Here is a 17,847-nt window from a genome sequence, read left to right on the forward strand (position 1 = left end):
GTCTGCACCGCGTGGTGGTACTGCACTGATAACCACTTGATATCAATAAATGACACTATCGTACAAACAAATACGCCAAATACCCATATAACAACGGAAAGCAATTGTCTCCATACCGTACCGATACGGTCGGATCACAATGACGAAAAAAAGTCAAAAGAGAAAAAAAAAAAAAAAAAAGATAATTCAGTGCCGCGCGCACTCATCCCACCTTGAGCAAGGACAGTCGCATGTAAAGCAGCTGAACGTGCGGCGTTCTATTTGATTCCTCAAACCAGTCACTGTGGAAGTGTAATGTGAGTCTGCCTTTTCATTCTACTTCTTTTCTTTTTTTTTTTTTTTTTTTTTTCCCACACCTCGTCGATCATCCCAAGCTCGAGAGATGCTCGAAATGGCCCCGCACCCCTCATCGAGTCATGCCACACGTTCAAATTCATACAATTAGCCGTGATCTTGTTTTCCATACCTTTTGGATTTCACGGGTATGCTGCCTTGCCCTTGCCCTTTTGCGCCTTTCCTTGAATCTTTCAGGATTTCTTTAGGGCTGTTGTATGATTTAAACTGGTCCCTAATTGTAAGGAGACCACGACGAATATCTTCCCGCAATGCGGTTCCAAGTCTTCTCTCCAAAGGAGCTGTCAATGTCTTACGCTTGCCGTTCTATGATTCACTTATTCCAATTGCTATCATTTTTGCGTGGGATATCACGCGTTTGTCGGTGAATGAGTCATTTCTGATAATGAGCCGTAGTATCTTCTGGAGGAGCAGACCCAATATGCTCCAGGAAAGACTTCGTGTTCTCGTCGTCGGCAGCGGTGGTCGAGAACACGCCTTAGCATGGAGACTTAGCCAGTCTTCACTGGTTGACGCCGTTTACTGTGCTCCCGGAAACGGAGGCACCGCAGCAAAGGCGTCTTCCAAAATATCAAATGTTGCGATCAAGTCCGACGACTATCCGGGCTTGGTCTCCTTCGCTCAGAGAGAGAATGTCAATCTCGTCGTTCCCGGGCCGGAGGCTCCCCTGGTTGATGGGATCCAGGGGTATTTCCAGGCAGGTAGGGCTTATGCGAACTGGAACCCGAGTCGTCGAGGGTTACTTTCCCCATGAACACAGAACTGACTCGTGGTGTTTTAGTTGGCATAAGATGCTTTGGCCCATCAAAAGCCGCAGCCCGAATGGAGGGCTCCAAAACTTTTTCTAAGGATTTTATGCAGCGTCACAATATCCCAACCGCTCGGTATCAGAATTTCAACGATTATAAATCTGCATGTGAATATCTAGATTCCATAGACCATGATGTTGTCATCAAGGCTAGTGGGCTTGCAGCCGGGAAAGGAGTTATTATGCCCCAAAACAAGGAAGAAGCCCTGCAGGCCTTGAAAGAGATTATGCTCGATCGACAGTTCGGCGAAGCAGGAGATGAGGTTGTCATTGAAGAATTTTTAGAGGGAGATGAGCTGAGCGTACTAACCTTTTCGGACGGTTATACCATTCGATCTCTCCCCCCCGCCCAGGATCACAAGAGAATCTTTGACGGTGACCAAGGACCAAATACGGGAGGAATGGGATGTTATGCTCCTACTCGCATCGCTTCGAAAGAAGTCATCGCAGAAATCGACAGGACGATCGTGAAGCCTAGTATTGATGGAATGAGAAAAGAAGGTATGTTCCAGCCGTCATACGCCTTTTTCGGGACGAGCAGCTGAGTTCGCATCAGGTTTCCCATTCGTTGGTATTCTCTTTACCGGACTGATGATGACGAAAAATGGACCAAAGGTCCTTGAATACAACGTCCGTGGCGGAGACCCCGAAACCCAGACATTACTCCCCCTTCTCAGCAATGACACAGATCTTGCCGAAGTAATGGTCGCTTGTACAGAGCACTGGCTTGATGGTGTCACCATCAAGGTCGAACCCAAATTCGCGGCTACTGTCATCGCAGTAGCTGAAGGTTACCCCGGGTCATATGCAAAAGGCCGAGATATCACCCTTGATACTCCGGCATCAGATACACTGGTTTTCCATGCTGGCACAACCATGGTTGATAACCACTTGAAATCCTCTGGCGGCCGAGTTATCGCTGCAACAGCAACGTCAAGAACCCTAGAAGATGCAGTCAAGAAGGCATATTCCGGCATGTCAACCATTCATTTCCAGGGCATGTATTATCGCAAAGATATTGCTCACCGCGCGTTTAGAGATTCCTCTTCCCAGAAGGAGGGGCTAACTTACGCCTCAGCCGGTGTCTCCATAGACGCTGGAAACGAGCTGGTGAATCGAATCAAAGCCAACGTCGCGCGGACTAAACGGCCGGGTTCCGATGCTGTCATTGGCGGATTCGGTGGTGCGTTTTCACTCGCAGACTGCAATTCCGGGTTCCACAGTGCTTCTCCTACGTTGATCGCCGCCATAGATGGCGTGGGCACAAAGCTCAAAGTCGCACATGAGATGCAAACCCACAATACCGTTGGCATTGACCTGGTCGCAATGAATGTTAACGACTTGGTCGTGCAAGGCGCTGAGCCGCTACTATTTTTAGATTGCTATAGCTGTGGGAAGCTTGACGTTGAAACCGCGGCATCATTCGTTTCCGGCGTTGCAGATGGCTGTGTTGAAGCAGGGTGCGCTCTAGTCGGTGGAGAGACAGCTGAAATGCCCGGACTCTTCGTCGATGCCGCCTATGACGCAGCGGGAGCTGCTCTCGGAGCCATTGATACAAGCAAAAATGCCATTTTGCCTATTACAGAGAAGATGAAAGCCGGTGATGTGCTGCTGGGATTATCCAGTAGCGGCCCACATTCAAACGGGTACTCCTTGATCCGCAAGATCGTGGACCTGTCAGGTCTATCCTACCTGGATCCAGCGCCATTCGAAACGTCTGCAGCATCTTTGGGTGCCGCCCTTCTAACACCTACCAGAATTTATGTTAAACCTCTTCTTTCGGCCCTTGGCTCTTTCGCCTCCGGTGCTATCAAAGGCCTCGCGCACATCACCGGTGGTGGCTTGGTCGAAAATGTTCCTCGTGCGCTTCCAGACCACCTCTGCGCCGAGATTGATGTTACCACATGGCCGCTACCCAGTGTTTTCAAGTGGCTCAAGAAGACGGGCAATGTGAGTTCAGCTGAAATGGGCAGAGCCCTCAACAACGGTATCGGAATGGTCATGGTGGTATCTGCGGAAGAGGCAGGCAATATCAAGAGCTACATGGAAAAGCAGGGAGAAAAGGTGTTCGTTATTGGATCCCTTACCGACAAGGGCGATAAGTCCAAGGAAGGATGCGTGCTTAAGAACTTGGATACATGGGATGAGTGAAAGCGTCTTTTTGAGTGATGATGGTTAAGTTTTGACGAAAGTAATGGCCGGGATGGTTGACGAACGTCGGAGTCTGTAACTAAATGCCAAAAAAAAAAAAAAAAAGGCTTGGAAAAGTTAGGAGTAACTATTCGAGTAGTTAACAGCGGGCATTCGCCTATTTAGCGGATGCAATGCACAGAGCACTCCGTACTCCATAGATGAATTGGAATCTCCCTGATTGTCCATCAAGAGTCGTCGGTCTATGGCAGCAGCCGCCTCGATACGGTGAGAGGGCGATGGGACGGTGAACGTTAAAGTATCTCGTGGCTTTAAGTTTGGGCTCAGGTCCGCTCTGTCGTTCGCCAAAAATGGAAGAAGTTAACGTGCTTCCCTTGTCTTGTCAGATGGTATGGGTGAAGCTCGCGACCTGTCTGGGCCCTTGCTTGGCCCGGCTAATGTTTCCCTGTCGCCGACAGGGCTGCACGTCGGAGCTTCAGATGCAGGTCAGCTCTTGTCACAAACGCACGACTCCTCACGAGGATTCCTACACCACCGTCCGAGCACGGGAGAGGTTGGCAGCACCCTGCGCCGGCCGGACGGAGGGCAAACGCAAGTATGGTCGGTCCATGGCATCCCGTCGATGATATACGTACGTATCCAGGGAGAAGCCAGCTGCTCGGGGCCCTTTTGTCTTCTCTTTACTTTTTGAGCAGACTCTGATTGCGAAAGACTGCCGGATTTGATGACTCTTACATATTCGCCCTGTGGGCACAACTGGTGTCGATCTTCTGCAACGATCGGTTGACACTGGGGTTTGCCACCTTGACAGCGATAACTCAACCAGAAACATCGGTCACGGAGCTTTTTCTTCAGAACGGACCCATGCTCGGGCATGATGTGACACAGTCGTACCTAGATTACTTAAGGGTTTAACCAGGCGTTCCAAACCGGCCCGCGACTTCGAATGTCAACTGGAACGGGCCTCATTTTGGCTCCCGATGTTCGAGTCGAGCTATGAGTCCAGACACTGCTCGAGTCTTACTCCCACCGACGTGACTACTCTCTGCTAACTGCTTAGAGAGCCCTTCACTGCTGCAAGGCGACAACTAGCGAGATGCAGAGTGCTTGCACTATATACACATTTAGCTACCCAGCACATAGAAAACCGGCTGTCTGCCTGTAACTATTTTCAAGGAATGTGACACATCTCTTATGTCGACATCATCTTGTGACGAATCCTCCTCTTCGATCCATAGATTTCTTCGACCCACAAGGCCTTCGTGGATGGCACAGTACTGCTGGTGAACCCAAAGTTTAATATTTGCTCGTTGCTTGTCCTACCCAGAAAGAAAAATTCTGAAGTTCAAGGTTCTCATGGCATCTCATGCTCAGATCACCTCCAACCCACAACGCTGTGAAGGTGGTCATAGCGGCAGGCACTTGCGCGTGGGAGGCGGAAAGGGATGGCGTCCTCCAGGCCTCCTTTCCCCCCCGTTGCGTAGTTGGACCGGCAAAGAGGATTTGTTGGAACTGCGAAGGGCTACTTGAAGACCGTTCTCTGGCGGTCAACCGGGAAAAAGCTTCAGACAGATGATTGCATCTGTCTTATCCCTCTGGTCATCTGGCTTTCAGAAACACGCAGATGTATATTCAAACGTGAATTTGCAGCGGTTCTAGAATCCAATCGTGGTCTCGGGGCCACGATTGAGCTCCTCCATCGTGGGACATCCTACCGTTTTTTTTGTGGCATGGCCGATACCCGTTAGGATGGATGTTGTCCATCAAGACTTCTGCAGTGATAGCACATATTACCCTTTGGCGTTTTTTTTGATGTTATCCCCTTTGTGTTTCCCCATACATACGCGCGCGTCTACTCTTTGCCAAACGGGTCCACTCCGGACTCTTGCGGGTCACCTTGACTTCTCAGGCGGGTGATCGTCCACCATCTGACAGATGCACCCGTCATCGAGGGCAAAGACCATTTGCATTCGATCTCTCTATTGCATTAACCTGCTTACACTGCCATCCGCGAGATCTATCCATTGCTCCGGCTAATCCCTGCTGAAACCTTCTATGAGGCCTCATTCTACATTGGGCTTGCGTGATGTCTTAGTGGTCAGGTGTATTGTATATTACCTGGTTTGATATTTACCCTAAGATGTGTTCCTCTTCTGTATTCTTGTGAATATATATATCAATCGCGCAAAGCACATATAGCTGGGGCTATATCCTCTTTCCTGGTCACTTTTTCATTATCAAGATCGACGACAGATTCCATCTCACAATGAGGTTCCTTATTGGCGCTTTACTTACTCTCCAAACTCTTGTCCAGGCATCTTCGATGTCAAGTATGCCCAATTCTTATCCAGTCCCCGAGGCTCCGGCGGAAGGTGGCTTTCGCTCCGTTGTTTATTTTGTGAACTGGGTAGGTTTATGTTTACTCTTTCGACCGTGACGGCCGTGACGGTTGTTACTGACGACATCCAGGCGATCTACGGACGTGGTCATAACCCGCAAGATTTGAAGGCTGATCAGTTCACTCACATACTCTACGCCTTTGCAAATATCCGCCCGTCAGGAGAGGTGTACCTGTCCGACACATGGGCAGATACCGACAAGCACTACCCCGGTGACAAATGGGACGAGCCGGGAAACAACGTTTACGGCTGTATCAAGCAAATGTACTTGCTCAAGAAGAACAACCGGAACTTGAAGACGTTGCTTTCGATTGGAGGATGGACGTATTCCCCCAACTTCAAAACCCCGGCTAGCACGGAGGAAGGCAGGAAGAAATTCGCTGACACATCTCTGAAGTTGATGAAGGACCTTGGCTTTGATGGGATTGACATCGATTGGGAGGTAAGCTTGGGGTTTCTCCCCATCTTAAAGGAATGCTATTAATTCTTGGGGTCGATTTCTAACTTGAGAGCAGTACCCCGAAGATGAGAAGCAGGCGAATGATTTTGTGTTGTTACTCAAAGCATGTAGAGAAGTATGATCAAATTCCAAAACGGGAAAACAAAGACATATACATTGTTGACTAAAAGTATAGGCACTCGACGCGTACTCCGCAAAACACCCGAATGGCAAGAAATTCTTGCTCACTATTGCTTCACCGGCAGGTAAGTCTAGCAAGCCCACCCGTGTGTTCTGGGAAATCCTGTCCTAATACATGCTATAGGTCCCCAGAATTACAACAAGCTGAAATTAGCCGAGATGGACAAGTACCTTGACTTTTGGAACCTCATGGCTTACGACTTCAGCGGCAGCTGGGACAAAGTGTCTGGCCACATGTCCAACGTTTTCCCTTCGACAACAAAGCCAGAGTCCACACCTTTTAGCAGTGACAAGGCCGTCAAGGACTACATCAAAGCAGGTGTCCCAGCCAATAAGATCGTCCTCGGAATGCCACTCTATGGGCGAGCATTTGCCTCGACCGATGGGATCGGCACTAGCTTCAACGGTGTTGGCGGAGGTTCTTGGGAGAACGGTGTCTGGGACTACAAAGACATGCCGCAGCAAGGCGCTCAGGTTACTGAACTTGAGGATATCGCTGCGTCGTATAGCTATGACAAGAACAAACGCTACCTGATCAGCTATGATACAGTTAAGATCGCGGGCAAGAAGGCCGAGTACATTACGAAGAATGGAATGGGAGGTGGAATGTGGTGGGAGAGCAGCAGCGACAAGACAGGAAATGAGAGTCTCGTTGGAACCGTAAGTGCTTTGCATTGGCGGCTTAGGATATGACATACTAATAGTCAATGCACCAACCAGGTCGTCAACGGATTGGGAGGTACCGGCAAACTTGAGCAGCGCGAGAACGAGCTCAGCTATCCCGAGTCGGTCTATGATAACCTCAAGAATGGGATGCCAAGTTGATTTGGAAAACCCGCTGCTAGCTGCCTGCATCACTGCTATCCCCGTCTTTCGTTTCAACTTGTACATCTTAGTTAACTAGCCCCTTTCCGTTGTATCTTCAACCTTGGTTTCACGTTGGGGCCCAACTTTGGCTTTTCATGAATATGGCTTAGTTATTGTGTCTTACGAGAAATATGGCCGACCTTTGTTGTATTGGCTTTGTTTCTCGATTCATGAACGTTCTCTAAACAGTTAACTAGTTAGTCAGGCAGTTAACTATAGCTCTTTTCCCCAAACCTGAAACTCCATCTGGATAGTTAAAAACTCCCACTCCGACCTCCGTCCCTATCCCAAACACTACTGCGCCGAAAGATCGTGACCGCGTGACGCTGTAGAGAGTTGGGCAGTTCGGCGACCGCTCTGCCGGGAAGCTTTAGAATCGCTTGGCGAGTGAAATGCTCCGTCCAAGCTCTTGACTGGTCAGTTCGTTAACTCACTGGTCAGTTGGTTAGCGCACTGAACTACCTGACTAGTTAACCATGTACTCCGTACTTAGCTAGTGTCCACGGAGTAACTAGTTAAACTAACTAGTTGGTTAGTTATGTAAAACTCGCTAAAACTTCCTCCCGCCCGGCCGGCTGGCTCACTAGTCGTCGATCAAAACGCCATCCGACCGCCGCTTGCACGCAGAAACCCAGCCGGAGCCTCTGCGCGCCAGCGTATCAGGACTCTTAAACCACGGTGAGCACTGGTGAGTACATGTCATCCAGACGTCTATCCTGTCCGGTGAGTGAGCGAGCTGGAGAACGTGATATGCCCACGACGAACCATTGCCGACTGAATATGCCGACCCAGATGGACTGGCATCCACACATCCGGTCCGAGCCCCATGGATCTGACCCAGTTCTCTTCAAGCTTTAAAATGGCCGGCGACGTAGGGAGAGACAAGACACCCTTATCAACGGATACTGCTCACATTTCAGAATTTATTGTTTCTGCAGATTACGAAATATAAAGCGCGGATATCTCACCACCTTTGATAAGAGATGGTAAGTCGAAAAGGGGAAAAAAAAAAAGGAGAAGCATCTCACGTTGTTGCCACATGTGAAGGTTCCTTGGGACCTCTATCCGCGCAGGTTGCACGAGCCCTTTCAAAGTTTGCGATCTCCGCCTGGTGAGGTGCAAGGTCCCCGAGAAATATCCACATGAGTTCCTTCAGGGTGCTGCTCGACCCATGGATGACGCTTTTGACGTGGCCGTTCTGGAAGCTTTCCCTGACAAGCCGTGATGCCCTTGGACATCCGGCGTCCCGCAGGCCTACACGTGGTAACACGGCGGCCTTTTTTACGATGTATGCCTAAGTAGGGAATAGCCAGTCTACAAAGCTCTCGTTTCAACATGATCTGCGACGAAAAATCGGAGTGGTTTAGCCAGGCAGAGTGTGGTGCCTTGATCTGCTTGTAACGTGGGTCTGTGACAAACTACCTAATCACGTCACCTGGGAATACTGGGAAGCTTCCATTAAACACCGCCGAAAAGGCACACGCTGAGGGCGACTGTACTCTGTAACTGATCCAGATGAGAGTGGCCCCCAGCAACTCTCGCGGAGAGCACGAGATCTCCACAGTGGCCAGTGGATGGACGGGGAGGATACATTTTATGGACGCAGTATGGAGTATGGAGTACTCCATACCCCAGGTCATTTATCAACTATGACCCTCGTTTTAGAGTCGCAGTTCCGCTCGGGCGAATATTCCGCCTCAATTATGCTCAAGAGACCATCGTGCACGACCTGCCAGGCATCATCTCCATCATCTTCAATTACCCGAAGATTCTTCCCGTAGCCGCTGTCTACAACGAGAGTTAGCAGACGCTCAACAAATTGCCTGCCGATAACACTCGAAAAAGACGCTTTTGCCTCCACCCACGGGTGGCCAATGGACATTTCCCAGATTCTCGACCCAGACTCCGCGCAGTGCACTAGAAATCTTCTTTTGGGCCTTGCCTCACTCTGTTTCTTACGGAGTACCCCCGGGAATTTTGTTAGGAAAATGCCGTATCTTTTCAAAATCTCCACTAAATTCCGGCGATGCGTTCAACCAAGGATATCGCAAGAGTAAAACTGGGGAAATTCTAATTGCGTTAAGCCCGGACAGGGTTTAAACGGCGAGATTCCTGACATTTATCCCCGTCCTCCTCCCTCCCATCATCCCCTCTCTCTCTCTCTCCTTTCTTTTCCCTTTATTCCTCCGTTCCTCATTCCCGACAAAGCTTCAGGTCAGGTCCCGTTTCGGCTGCCTCGAGAACTATTAGTCTCAAGAACAAAAATATGTCTTTCGAACACCATAGCGAGAATGGACTGGCTCCTGCTCTAGGACAGGGGGTGCAATTCTACGACACCGGGTCCCTGAATGGGAACTCCAGCGTGCATCAAAGCCCTTTCTTGGTGAAAGATGGCGAGCAACCGCGGCTCTTCACAGTTTCGCAGGTGCCCCATCCTCCCTTCGAGAAGCTTGCCAACCCCGGTCCACTGGGTTTACTGTCTTTTGCAATTACCACTTTCGTTTTGGGGCTCTATCAATGCGGTGCAGGGTAAGCCATGACACTGAGGAAGCCAAATATGTTTTGGTGGCGAGTCCTCACACTGATCTTGCTTGAAATAGTCTCCCTGGTAGCAACCCACGAGGCGACATTGGCCCGGACGCTGCCATCTTCGGCCTTGCCATCTTCATGGGTGGGCTAGCGCAACTCCTTGCCGGCCTGATGGAATTCCGCGTTGGCAACACCTTCGGTACCACCGTGCACATCTCGTACGGTGCATTCTGGCTCAGCTACGCCATGTTCCACGTTCCCACACTCGGGATCAAGGCAGCCTACAAGGGTGACGAGCGCGCCTTCTCCTTCGCCATCGCCATCTATCTCATCCTGTGGTGCTTCTTGACTTTCCTGTTCCTCCTGGCCGCTCTCCGAACCAACATCGCCATCGTCTCGGTCTTCACGACTCTTGTCCTTGCTTTCTTCTTCCTCTCGCTCGCAAATTTCATCGCTACCGAACACCCGGACGCTGCTATCGCGGTTAATAAGACCGGCGGTGCGGTCTCGGTGGTCTGCGCATTCCTGGCCTTCTACGCTGGTTCATCTGGTATCATGTTGCCAGAGACAACCTTCATCAAATTCCCACTGGGAAAATTCAACAGTGCGCAAGATCAACAACAACAACAACGAGAAGCAACGCATAAAGTATAGACTAGATCTTCTAGATGATTATGACTTCTTAAATGTCTCCGGCGCATATATACCCCTTGGGGAGGTTCTGCGGCAGCTTTGTCTCACCTATCTTTTCTTTTCTTTTCTTGCCCCCATTTTTCTATGTTCATCATCAGCATTTTTTTTTAGCACTGGGTTTCATTTACGGGTACTTAACTAGGAGGTTTTCGCCAATGTCTCGACTCTATAACTAGAAGAAATTGCTGCTCTTTAATAAATGATAACTACATCAGTAATTACCATGAGATTTGACTGAGAATCCCCTGATTACACATATGTCTGAATATCTTGCCATTCTCATTCATGTTACTCATTCGGAAGAGGGAAGTCTTTTTTTTCGGGTGACTCCGGGCCAACACACAAGTCGGAACCGTTTCATCTGCATATGTGTTACCTATGTGTAGACCTCGCCGTGCTGCCTTCGTGTAACAAGGATGGGAAGCGATATTGCAAGAAGGTCGGATAACGGCTCGGTTGGATTGTGAACTGGTCCTGCTGAGCCGCTAGTAAGTTGGTTTTTAGTAGTTGGTTAGCCAGGTTACTAGTTAACTAGTTCGTTGTTAGGGGTACTCCGTGGAAGGCGGTTTCAATCAACAGCGCGTGCCGGCCCACAACTGCTCGACACCCCCGTAGTTAAACCACAGGCTTTCATCAATAATCCGTGCATGGATAGGCAGCCTGAAGAATCGATCTTTTCGTGGCTTTTATAATCATTTGGCAGTTGGTTGCCTGTGTGCACTTTTACACAACTTACGCGCTCATTCCCAACAGCAATGCCGGGAGAGGCTGCGCGTACGTCCGCGTTAGCCGAACATTCCGACGCCAATGGTGTTTCCAATGGCTCTATGGATCCGGGATTTCCTGAAGCTCGAAGCGATCCCCGTCTATGGCGAATGCGTGCTGTCGAGGGCCGGCAATCGTGGCATTACCTAGACGAAGAGGAGGCAAAGAAATGGCCGCAGACGCTTGCCGACCGATGGTACCTGAACCTCCCAACTGTAAGTTCAAAAAAACGACCACAACTCTTTCATTCAACACTCTGTTTACCTTTTAATTGACTACCCGTACCAGGACCTGCCTGATCTTCCGAAGGCCAAGAAGCCTCTGGAAGCTGTGGACAACGGCCTTTCGTTCTTCTCCAAGCTTCAATTACCCCCCGGCAACTGGGCATGCGAGTATGGCGGTCCCATGTTCCTTCTTGCAGGCGTTGTCATCACATGGTACGTGACAGAGACGCCCATTCCCTGGTCCCACCGTGTCGAGATCAAGAACTATCTCTTTGCTCGTGCCAACCCTGAAGACGGCGGCTGGGGGCTTCACACCGAGGCAGAGAGCAGCGTGCTCGGAACTGCCTTCAACTACGCGGTTCTGCGCATCGTTGGCGTCGACGCAGACCACCCTGCGATGGTCAAGGCGCGCGGAACCCTGCACAGGCTGGGAGGTGCCACTCACGCGCCCCATTGGACCAAATTCTGGTTGGCTCTGATGGGCGTTGTGAAGTGGGATATTGTTAACCCGTGTCCGCCAGAGGCATGGCTACTTCCGGACTGGTTGCCGTTCCACCCATGGCGCTGGTGGGTGCACATCAGATACATCTATCTGGCTATGTCGTGGCTGTATTCAAAGCGATGGGTGATGAGGGAGACCGAGCTCGTTCGGGAATTGCGGAAGGAGATGTTCGTGCAGCCTTGGGAAGAAATAAACTGGGCCGCTCACAGAAACTCGATTTCTAATATTGATAATTTTCATCCGAAGTCATGGCTCTTGAACACGGCAAACTGGGTGCTGGTGAACGTGTGGCAGCCGTACCTCAGGCCGAACTTTTTGGCGGACAAGGCCGAGAGGTGGGTTGCCGAGATGGTTGACATGGAAAGCGAGAATACTCATTACTTGGGACTGGCTCCTGCGAACGGCCCGATGAACATGGTTGTGTACTTTGCTAGCAAGGGGCCGGACTCGTACGAGTTCAAGCAGGCTCGTCAAGGGATCGCGGAAAATATGTGGGTGAATCATGAAGGCATGTTCTGCAACGGAACCAACGGAATTCAGTGCTGGGACACAGCCTTCACTATCCAGGCCGTTATCGAAGCAGGCCTAGCGCAAGACGACAAATGGCGTCCGATGCTACTCAAGGCTCTTCAGTTCCTGGATGACCAGCAGATAAGAGAAGAAGTCCCACGCCAGTATCGAGAATACAGACATCCTCGCAAGGGCGGCTGGGCTTTCAGCAACCGATGGCAGGGATATCCAGTCAGTGATTGTGTCGCAGAAGCTCTGAAATCCGTTATCCTACTGCAAAAGACGCCAGGAATCCCCCAGCTACTCGAGGATCGACGTATATTCGACGCCATTGATGTACTCTTGACCTACCAGAACAGCACTGGTGGCTGTGCATCTTATGAGCGGAGACGAGGGCCTCACTGGGTTGAATTGCTCAACGCTGCAGAGGTGTTTGAGAACATCATGGTCGAGTACGACTATCCGGAGTGCACGACAGCCGTGGTGACAACACTCTCGTTATTCAGTCATTACTGGCCAGACTACCGAGCTGCGGAGATTCGCTCCTTTGTCGACCGTGCTGTTGCCTGGATCAAGACGGTACAGTATCCCCATGGGGGTTGGTACGGTAACTGGGGCATTTGTTTCACCTATGCCACCATGTTTGCATTGGAGAGTCTTTCGCTAGTGGGCGAAACCTACGCAACTAGCGAGCACGCGAAGCGCGGATGCGAGTTCTTGCTTTCCAAACAGCGTCCAGATGGTGGCTGGAGTGAGAGTTATAGGGTGAGACTTTTCTTCGCATTTCACTCCATAGAACCACCCCCTTCCCCCTTCTCCCAGTCTCTCCCAAAAGCATCCATCCATCAAACTGACTACTCTATACAATAACAGTCCTGCGAGAGACACGAATATATCGAACACCCCTCAGGCTCTCAGGTCGTGATGACAGCATGGGCACTGATTGGCCTGATGAACGCCGGCTACCCTGATGTCGAGCCGTTGCGACGCGGTGTCAAGCTGATAATGGACAGACAGCAGCCCAATGGCGAGTGGAAGCAGGAAGCCATCGAAGGCGTCTTCAACAAGAGCACCATGATCACCTACCCGAACTACAAATTCAGCTTTACGCTGAAGGCCCTTGGGATGTTCGCCCAAAAGTACTCGAATGAAGAGATCAATTAGTTTCGCCACGTTCACCCTAAGTTGAAGTTTGAACAGGGAGAGGAGGGAGTGTTTGGGGTTCCGTTCAACCAATGTTCCGGGAGTGGTTATCCTTTGTACTAACAGCTACTGCTACCGCTATGTTTTTACTCTATATAGTCTTATAATAATTTAGCTTGATGAGAACCGTTGATGTATTCACTCCTCTCCTGCGTTACCCTCTCACTCTTCGGACAGCATGCAAGATGACTTTGAGGCATTCTAGGCAAAGATAGGAAACCATTTTTGCAGCTGTGATATCTCACTATGCTAGCACTCCACTGGTTCTACCTTTATAGCATGAAGCACTTGGATGGTTAAATTTGTAAAAAAGGGGTATTGGTTCAAGAAATGGAGGCTATATTCTCAAAATGGATGAGATTACTACTGCCTTCCAAGGCTACAACGTAAAATGGGCACATAGCGTAATATCAATTGATAGTGCCTTTGTGGGGATCTGAACCCAGTACTCTCTATGCCTCAGTCTTTTTTTAAAAGGAGTGCGAGACCATTTGGAAACTTCCATTTTTGACCAGCTTGAAATACACAAAGAAGTTAAGAGGAAATATTTTTTGCAAGGGAATAAAGACTTTAAGATAAAGCTGTTGGATAACAACGGCTAGCTAAACTCGATACCGTGGAGTGTGTGAGGAAACAAATAATGGGCTCGAGAATGGAGTAATGGCGCCTCTACCTAATCAACCCAAATTTGACTAAGAGTTGCCACAGGCCTCTTGTCACGAAAAGATATTGGCTGGTGATTCTCCTAAAACCTTTTACTCCCGAATTCGCACAACACCTTAGAAGCACTTGCGGTGGACAATGGAAGGACCAGACTCATCGTATTCTTGCTTGGAGATCCACATTTGCTGGAAGGTGGAGAGCGAGGCCAGGATGGAACCACCGATCCAGACGGAGTATTTGCGCTCTGGAGGAGCGATGATCTTAACCTTCATCGACGAAGGAGCAAGAGCAGTGATTTCCTTCTGCATACGATCGGCAATACCGGGGTACATGGTTGTGCCGCCAGACTACATACAAGGTTAGCGCACAGACAGAACTGTGTGAAGCAAATAGGAGGGTTCGAAGCGGGCTGTCTTACCATGACGATGTTTCCGTAGAGATCCCTTCGGACGTCGACATCGCACTTCATGATGGCGTTGTAGGTGGTGGCGTGGATACCACCGCTTTCGAGACCCAAGACGCTTGGCTGGAACAGGGCCTCGGGGGCACGGAATCGCTCGTTGCCAATAGTGATGACTTGACCGTCAGGAAGCTCATAGGATCTCTCCAAGCTGGAGCTCTGGGAAGCGGTCTGGATCTCTTGCTGGAAGTCCAAAGCGACATAGCAGAGCTTCTCCTTGATGTCACGGACGATTTCACGCTCGGCAGTGGTGGAGAAGCTGTATCCACGCTCTGCCAAGATCTTCATGAGGTAGTCGGTAAGATCACGGCCAGCCATGTCGATACGGGAGATGGCGTGTGGAAGAGCGAAACCCTCATAGATGGGGACAACGTGGGTGACACCGTCGCCGGAGTCAAGCACGATACCGGTGGTACGACCGGAGGCATAGAGAGAGAGAACGGCTTGAATGGAGACATAGAAAGCGGGGGCGTTGAAGGTTTCGAACACGATCTGTGTCATCTTCTCACGGTTGGACTTGGGGTTGATCGGAGCCTCGGTCAAGAGGACTGGGTGCTCCTCGGGGGCGACACGCAGTTCGTTGTAGAAGGTGTGATGCCAGATCTTCTCCATGTCATCCCAGTTCGTGACGACACCGTGCTCGATTGGGTATCTGAGGGTTAAGATACCACGCTTTGATTGTGCCTCATCACCAACATAGGAATCCTTCTGGCCCATACCAATCATGATACTGGAAACACATGTAAGTTTGATCTGCCGGTTCAAAATTGGATTGAAAAAGCGAAGAGGGGGGGGGGAGGGGGGTTGTGTGTGTATTTACCCATGATGGCGAGGACGGCCGACGATGGATGCTGTGAGCTGCGTTAGTTTTCGTTGATGGCAGAGGTCAAGGGTTGGTATAATACTCGATGAAAGACCTGAGTGTTTGTGTTGGGGAGGCACTTACGGAAAACAGCTCGCGGAGCATCGTCACCGGCGAAACCGGCCTTGCACATACCAGAGCTAGAAGCGAAGCGTCAGCACACATCTGCAGCAGACAACAGCGTCCTGTGTGGGAAATGGGGGATCGTGTCGGCGGTTTGGGGAGAGGGTGGGGCTGAGGTGCGAGTGGAAGTGGGAGCTGAACTGGGACGACGGTCGGTCGGTCGGGGCGGGCGCCCAAGGGGCAGGAGACATACCCATTGTCGATAACGAGAGCAGCAACTTCTTCTGTAGCGGCCGGAGAGACGATGTTAGCCCTCAGTTCTCAGCGTCGAGACGCGATGCAGATTGGGGAGACGTTGGGCGAGACCCAGGTTGAGGTCCAGGGTGCCTTACCTTCCATGGTGGTGGGAGACGGCGAAAAAGCAAACTAAAGATTACTGAAAATGTACGTTGTGAATCGAAGCAGCAAAAGGAGAGCCTGTAGAGCAGCGGCGTACTGTACAGGCGAGAGAAAAGAAAGATGGGGAGCGCGAAGGGGAGATGGTGGAATATGGGGAAGGGTGGTGGATGGTGGTCGAAGGGGGGGGGGTTTGTTGTGGTTTGTGGTTGATGGGTTGTTGGAAGGAAGATGAAGTGGAGCGAGAGACGACGAGAGAAAGACACAGAATTTTGAAGGGTTGGAAGGGGGCTCGGAGAGGGGAAGGTTAAAGTTATGTACTAGTAGCTCGCCGTCTTGCGTGGCTTGGTACTGGTGACTTGGCCAGCAGGGGCAACTCCCACCGCCGCCCTGTGTACTCAGTACTTCGTCAAAACCCAGCAAAAACTCCCACACGCACGGTTCACCACAGAGCGACAGCGCTGTCTCTGTCGTGTCTACGCACTCTCAATCCCCAGGCGACAGCAATTCCTCCAGGCTCCATCTCTTCTTCTTTTCTTTCCCGCTCTTGTGACTGCTTTGTCTTTTTGCGTGACGACGACATCTTCCCGCTCCCCGATCCGAGAATGTTGCCGCCTTGATTTTCCCCAGCAAGAGGCCAGCGCAGCACGGACTGTGCGGCCCCGGAGATACGGGAGGCCCAGCTTCTTACAAAAACCCACCTCAGCCCGGCCCACGTACATTGTTCAAGTCACCGGAATGCTGGTGCCTCCAGCATCAAGCAGCTGGAATGAGTGGCATTCGAAGAATCCAATCGAGTCCAGGGTGCCCCTTTTTTTTTTATCTCTCGAGTCCAGGGTACCTTTTTTTTATCTCTCTGTTCTACCGATACATCTCGAGATTTTTTTACGTGATAAGCTTCCACAAGCACTGCTGAGAGTCCCGAAACTCAAAATGTTCAAGAAGCTGACACTTGTTACAGATTTCCCTGACAGCTCGCCAATTCGGCCAACTCAGACCTGCGGATACCACATACGTGTACTTTCTCAGGCAAAAATATTTAAATCCGTCTGCCTCGCTCAACCGGCATCATTCGTACCAAGGACTCTTTTCGCCACGAGGATAAACGGCCCCTCGCAGCCCTGGATTGCCCCTCCACCATCTCGAAGTCAATGGTTCCGGTGGCACAAGCGACGCGTGTGCGCCAAAATAGAAACAAAAAGTTCTTGGCGCGGGCAACTCGTGGTTCTATCCAAGGACTTGCAGAAGACCCTAAGCCGCAGGCATCGGCAAAACCCATCGCGAAGTCCCTGAGGTTGGAGAGCACCAGTCGGCTGACCTTCGTGGTGCTCGCGGGTTTACGCTGGGAGACGCGCGCGCGCAATTCATCCCATGCCGACGTAGTGAGGAAGGGAAATTTCCACCGCAACATGCACCCATGTGTGACCGCAGCGGTTCGTCCAAAATTATGTAGCATGCCTCCGTCTGAAAGACCAGTCAGGCACCATTGGATTTTACCCCTCCCAGGCTATTTTATACCGTCGGGAACTGGAATTTTGGGCTGTTTGATTCGCAGAACCCTTGCTGGGCCGTTTATTTTGCTTTTGTTGGGCCCCATCTGGAATATCGCGGCTCTACAATCCTCTGGTGACCATAGAGTACTGCTTAATGAAATTGTCTAGCACGCGGCTTTGCGTTGATATTTTTCTTTTTTTCTTTTTTCTTTTTTTCTTTTTTTTTTTTTTTTTCCCCGGAATGACAATGGCCGATGCCCGCGCC

At 50.5% G+C, this 17,847-nt stretch overlaps 7 protein-coding genes across 7 annotated transcripts; 5 read left to right on the plus strand and 2 right to left on the minus strand.

Moving 5' to 3' along the window:
* Positions 1-213: 213 nt before the first annotated feature.
* CIMG_02796 (phosphoribosylamine-glycine ligase) lies at positions 214-3,546 on the plus strand. Its single transcript, XM_001249024.2, has 4 exons — positions 214-296; positions 751-1,055; positions 1,136-1,663; positions 1,719-3,546. Exons 2-4 carry the CDS (start codon positions 776-778, stop codon positions 3,311-3,313), a joined length of 2,403 nt encoding a protein of 800 aa, XP_001249025.1. The 5' UTR covers positions 214-296; positions 751-775; the 3' UTR covers positions 3,314-3,546.
* Positions 3,547-5,537: 1,991 nt separating this feature from the next.
* Positions 5,538-7,177, plus strand: CIMG_02795 (endochitinase 1; the record flags this gene model as incomplete). The annotated part of the gene is made up of 6 exons (XM_001249023.2): positions 5,538-5,720; positions 5,783-6,154; positions 6,228-6,287; positions 6,348-6,417; positions 6,477-7,012; positions 7,073-7,177. Exons 1-6 carry the CDS (start codon positions 5,580-5,582, stop codon positions 7,175-7,177), a joined length of 1,284 nt encoding a protein of 427 aa, XP_001249024.1. The 5' UTR covers positions 5,538-5,579.
* Positions 7,178-8,243: 1,066 nt separating this feature from the next.
* On the minus strand, positions 8,244-9,101 carry CIMG_12622 (uncharacterized protein; the record flags this gene model as incomplete). The annotated part of the gene is made up of 2 exons (XM_004445530.1): positions 8,244-8,513; positions 8,874-9,101. 2 exons carry the CDS (start codon positions 9,099-9,101, stop codon positions 8,244-8,246), a joined length of 498 nt encoding a protein of 165 aa, XP_004445587.1.
* A 263-nt stretch (positions 9,102-9,364) lies between these two features.
* Positions 9,365-10,682, plus strand: CIMG_02793 (uncharacterized protein). The gene is made up of 2 exons (XM_001249021.2): positions 9,365-9,748; positions 9,820-10,682. The coding sequence occupies exons 1-2, from the start codon at positions 9,486-9,488 to the stop codon at positions 10,400-10,402; spliced, it is 846 nt and encodes a 281-aa protein (XP_001249022.1). The 5' UTR covers positions 9,365-9,485; the 3' UTR covers positions 10,403-10,682.
* A 180-nt stretch (positions 10,683-10,862) lies between these two features.
* Positions 10,863-13,785, plus strand: CIMG_02792 (squalene/oxidosqualene cyclase). Its single transcript, XM_001249020.2, has 4 exons — positions 10,863-10,929; positions 10,988-11,421; positions 11,495-13,207; positions 13,316-13,785. Exons 2-4 carry the CDS (start codon positions 11,197-11,199, stop codon positions 13,604-13,606), a joined length of 2,229 nt encoding a protein of 742 aa, XP_001249021.1. The 5' UTR covers positions 10,863-10,929; positions 10,988-11,196; the 3' UTR covers positions 13,607-13,785.
* Positions 13,786-14,132: 347 nt separating this feature from the next.
* On the minus strand, positions 14,133-16,305 carry CIMG_02791 (actin). The gene is made up of 6 exons (XM_001249019.2): positions 16,086-16,305; positions 15,947-15,977; positions 15,715-15,770; positions 15,589-15,619; positions 14,727-15,498; positions 14,133-14,655 (listed from the first exon to the last, which is right to left on the minus strand). Exons 1-6 carry the CDS (start codon positions 16,090-16,092, stop codon positions 14,425-14,427), a joined length of 1,128 nt encoding a protein of 375 aa, XP_001249020.1. The 5' UTR covers positions 16,093-16,305; the 3' UTR covers positions 14,133-14,424.
* Positions 16,306-16,751: 446 nt separating this feature from the next.
* Positions 16,752-17,767, plus strand: CIMG_02790 (uncharacterized protein). Its single transcript, XM_001249018.2, has 2 exons — positions 16,752-16,926; positions 17,051-17,767. The coding sequence occupies exon 2, from the start codon at positions 17,241-17,243 to the stop codon at positions 17,748-17,750; it is 510 nt and encodes a 169-aa protein (XP_001249019.2). The 5' UTR covers positions 16,752-16,926; positions 17,051-17,240; the 3' UTR covers positions 17,751-17,767.
* The last annotated feature ends 80 nt before the right edge of the window (positions 17,768-17,847 follow it).

Source organism: Coccidioides immitis (assembly GCF_000149335.2).
Source record: "Coccidioides immitis RS genomic scaffold supercont3.1, whole genome shotgun sequence".
Taxonomy (NCBI): domain Eukaryota; kingdom Fungi; phylum Ascomycota; class Eurotiomycetes; order Onygenales; family Onygenaceae; genus Coccidioides; species Coccidioides immitis.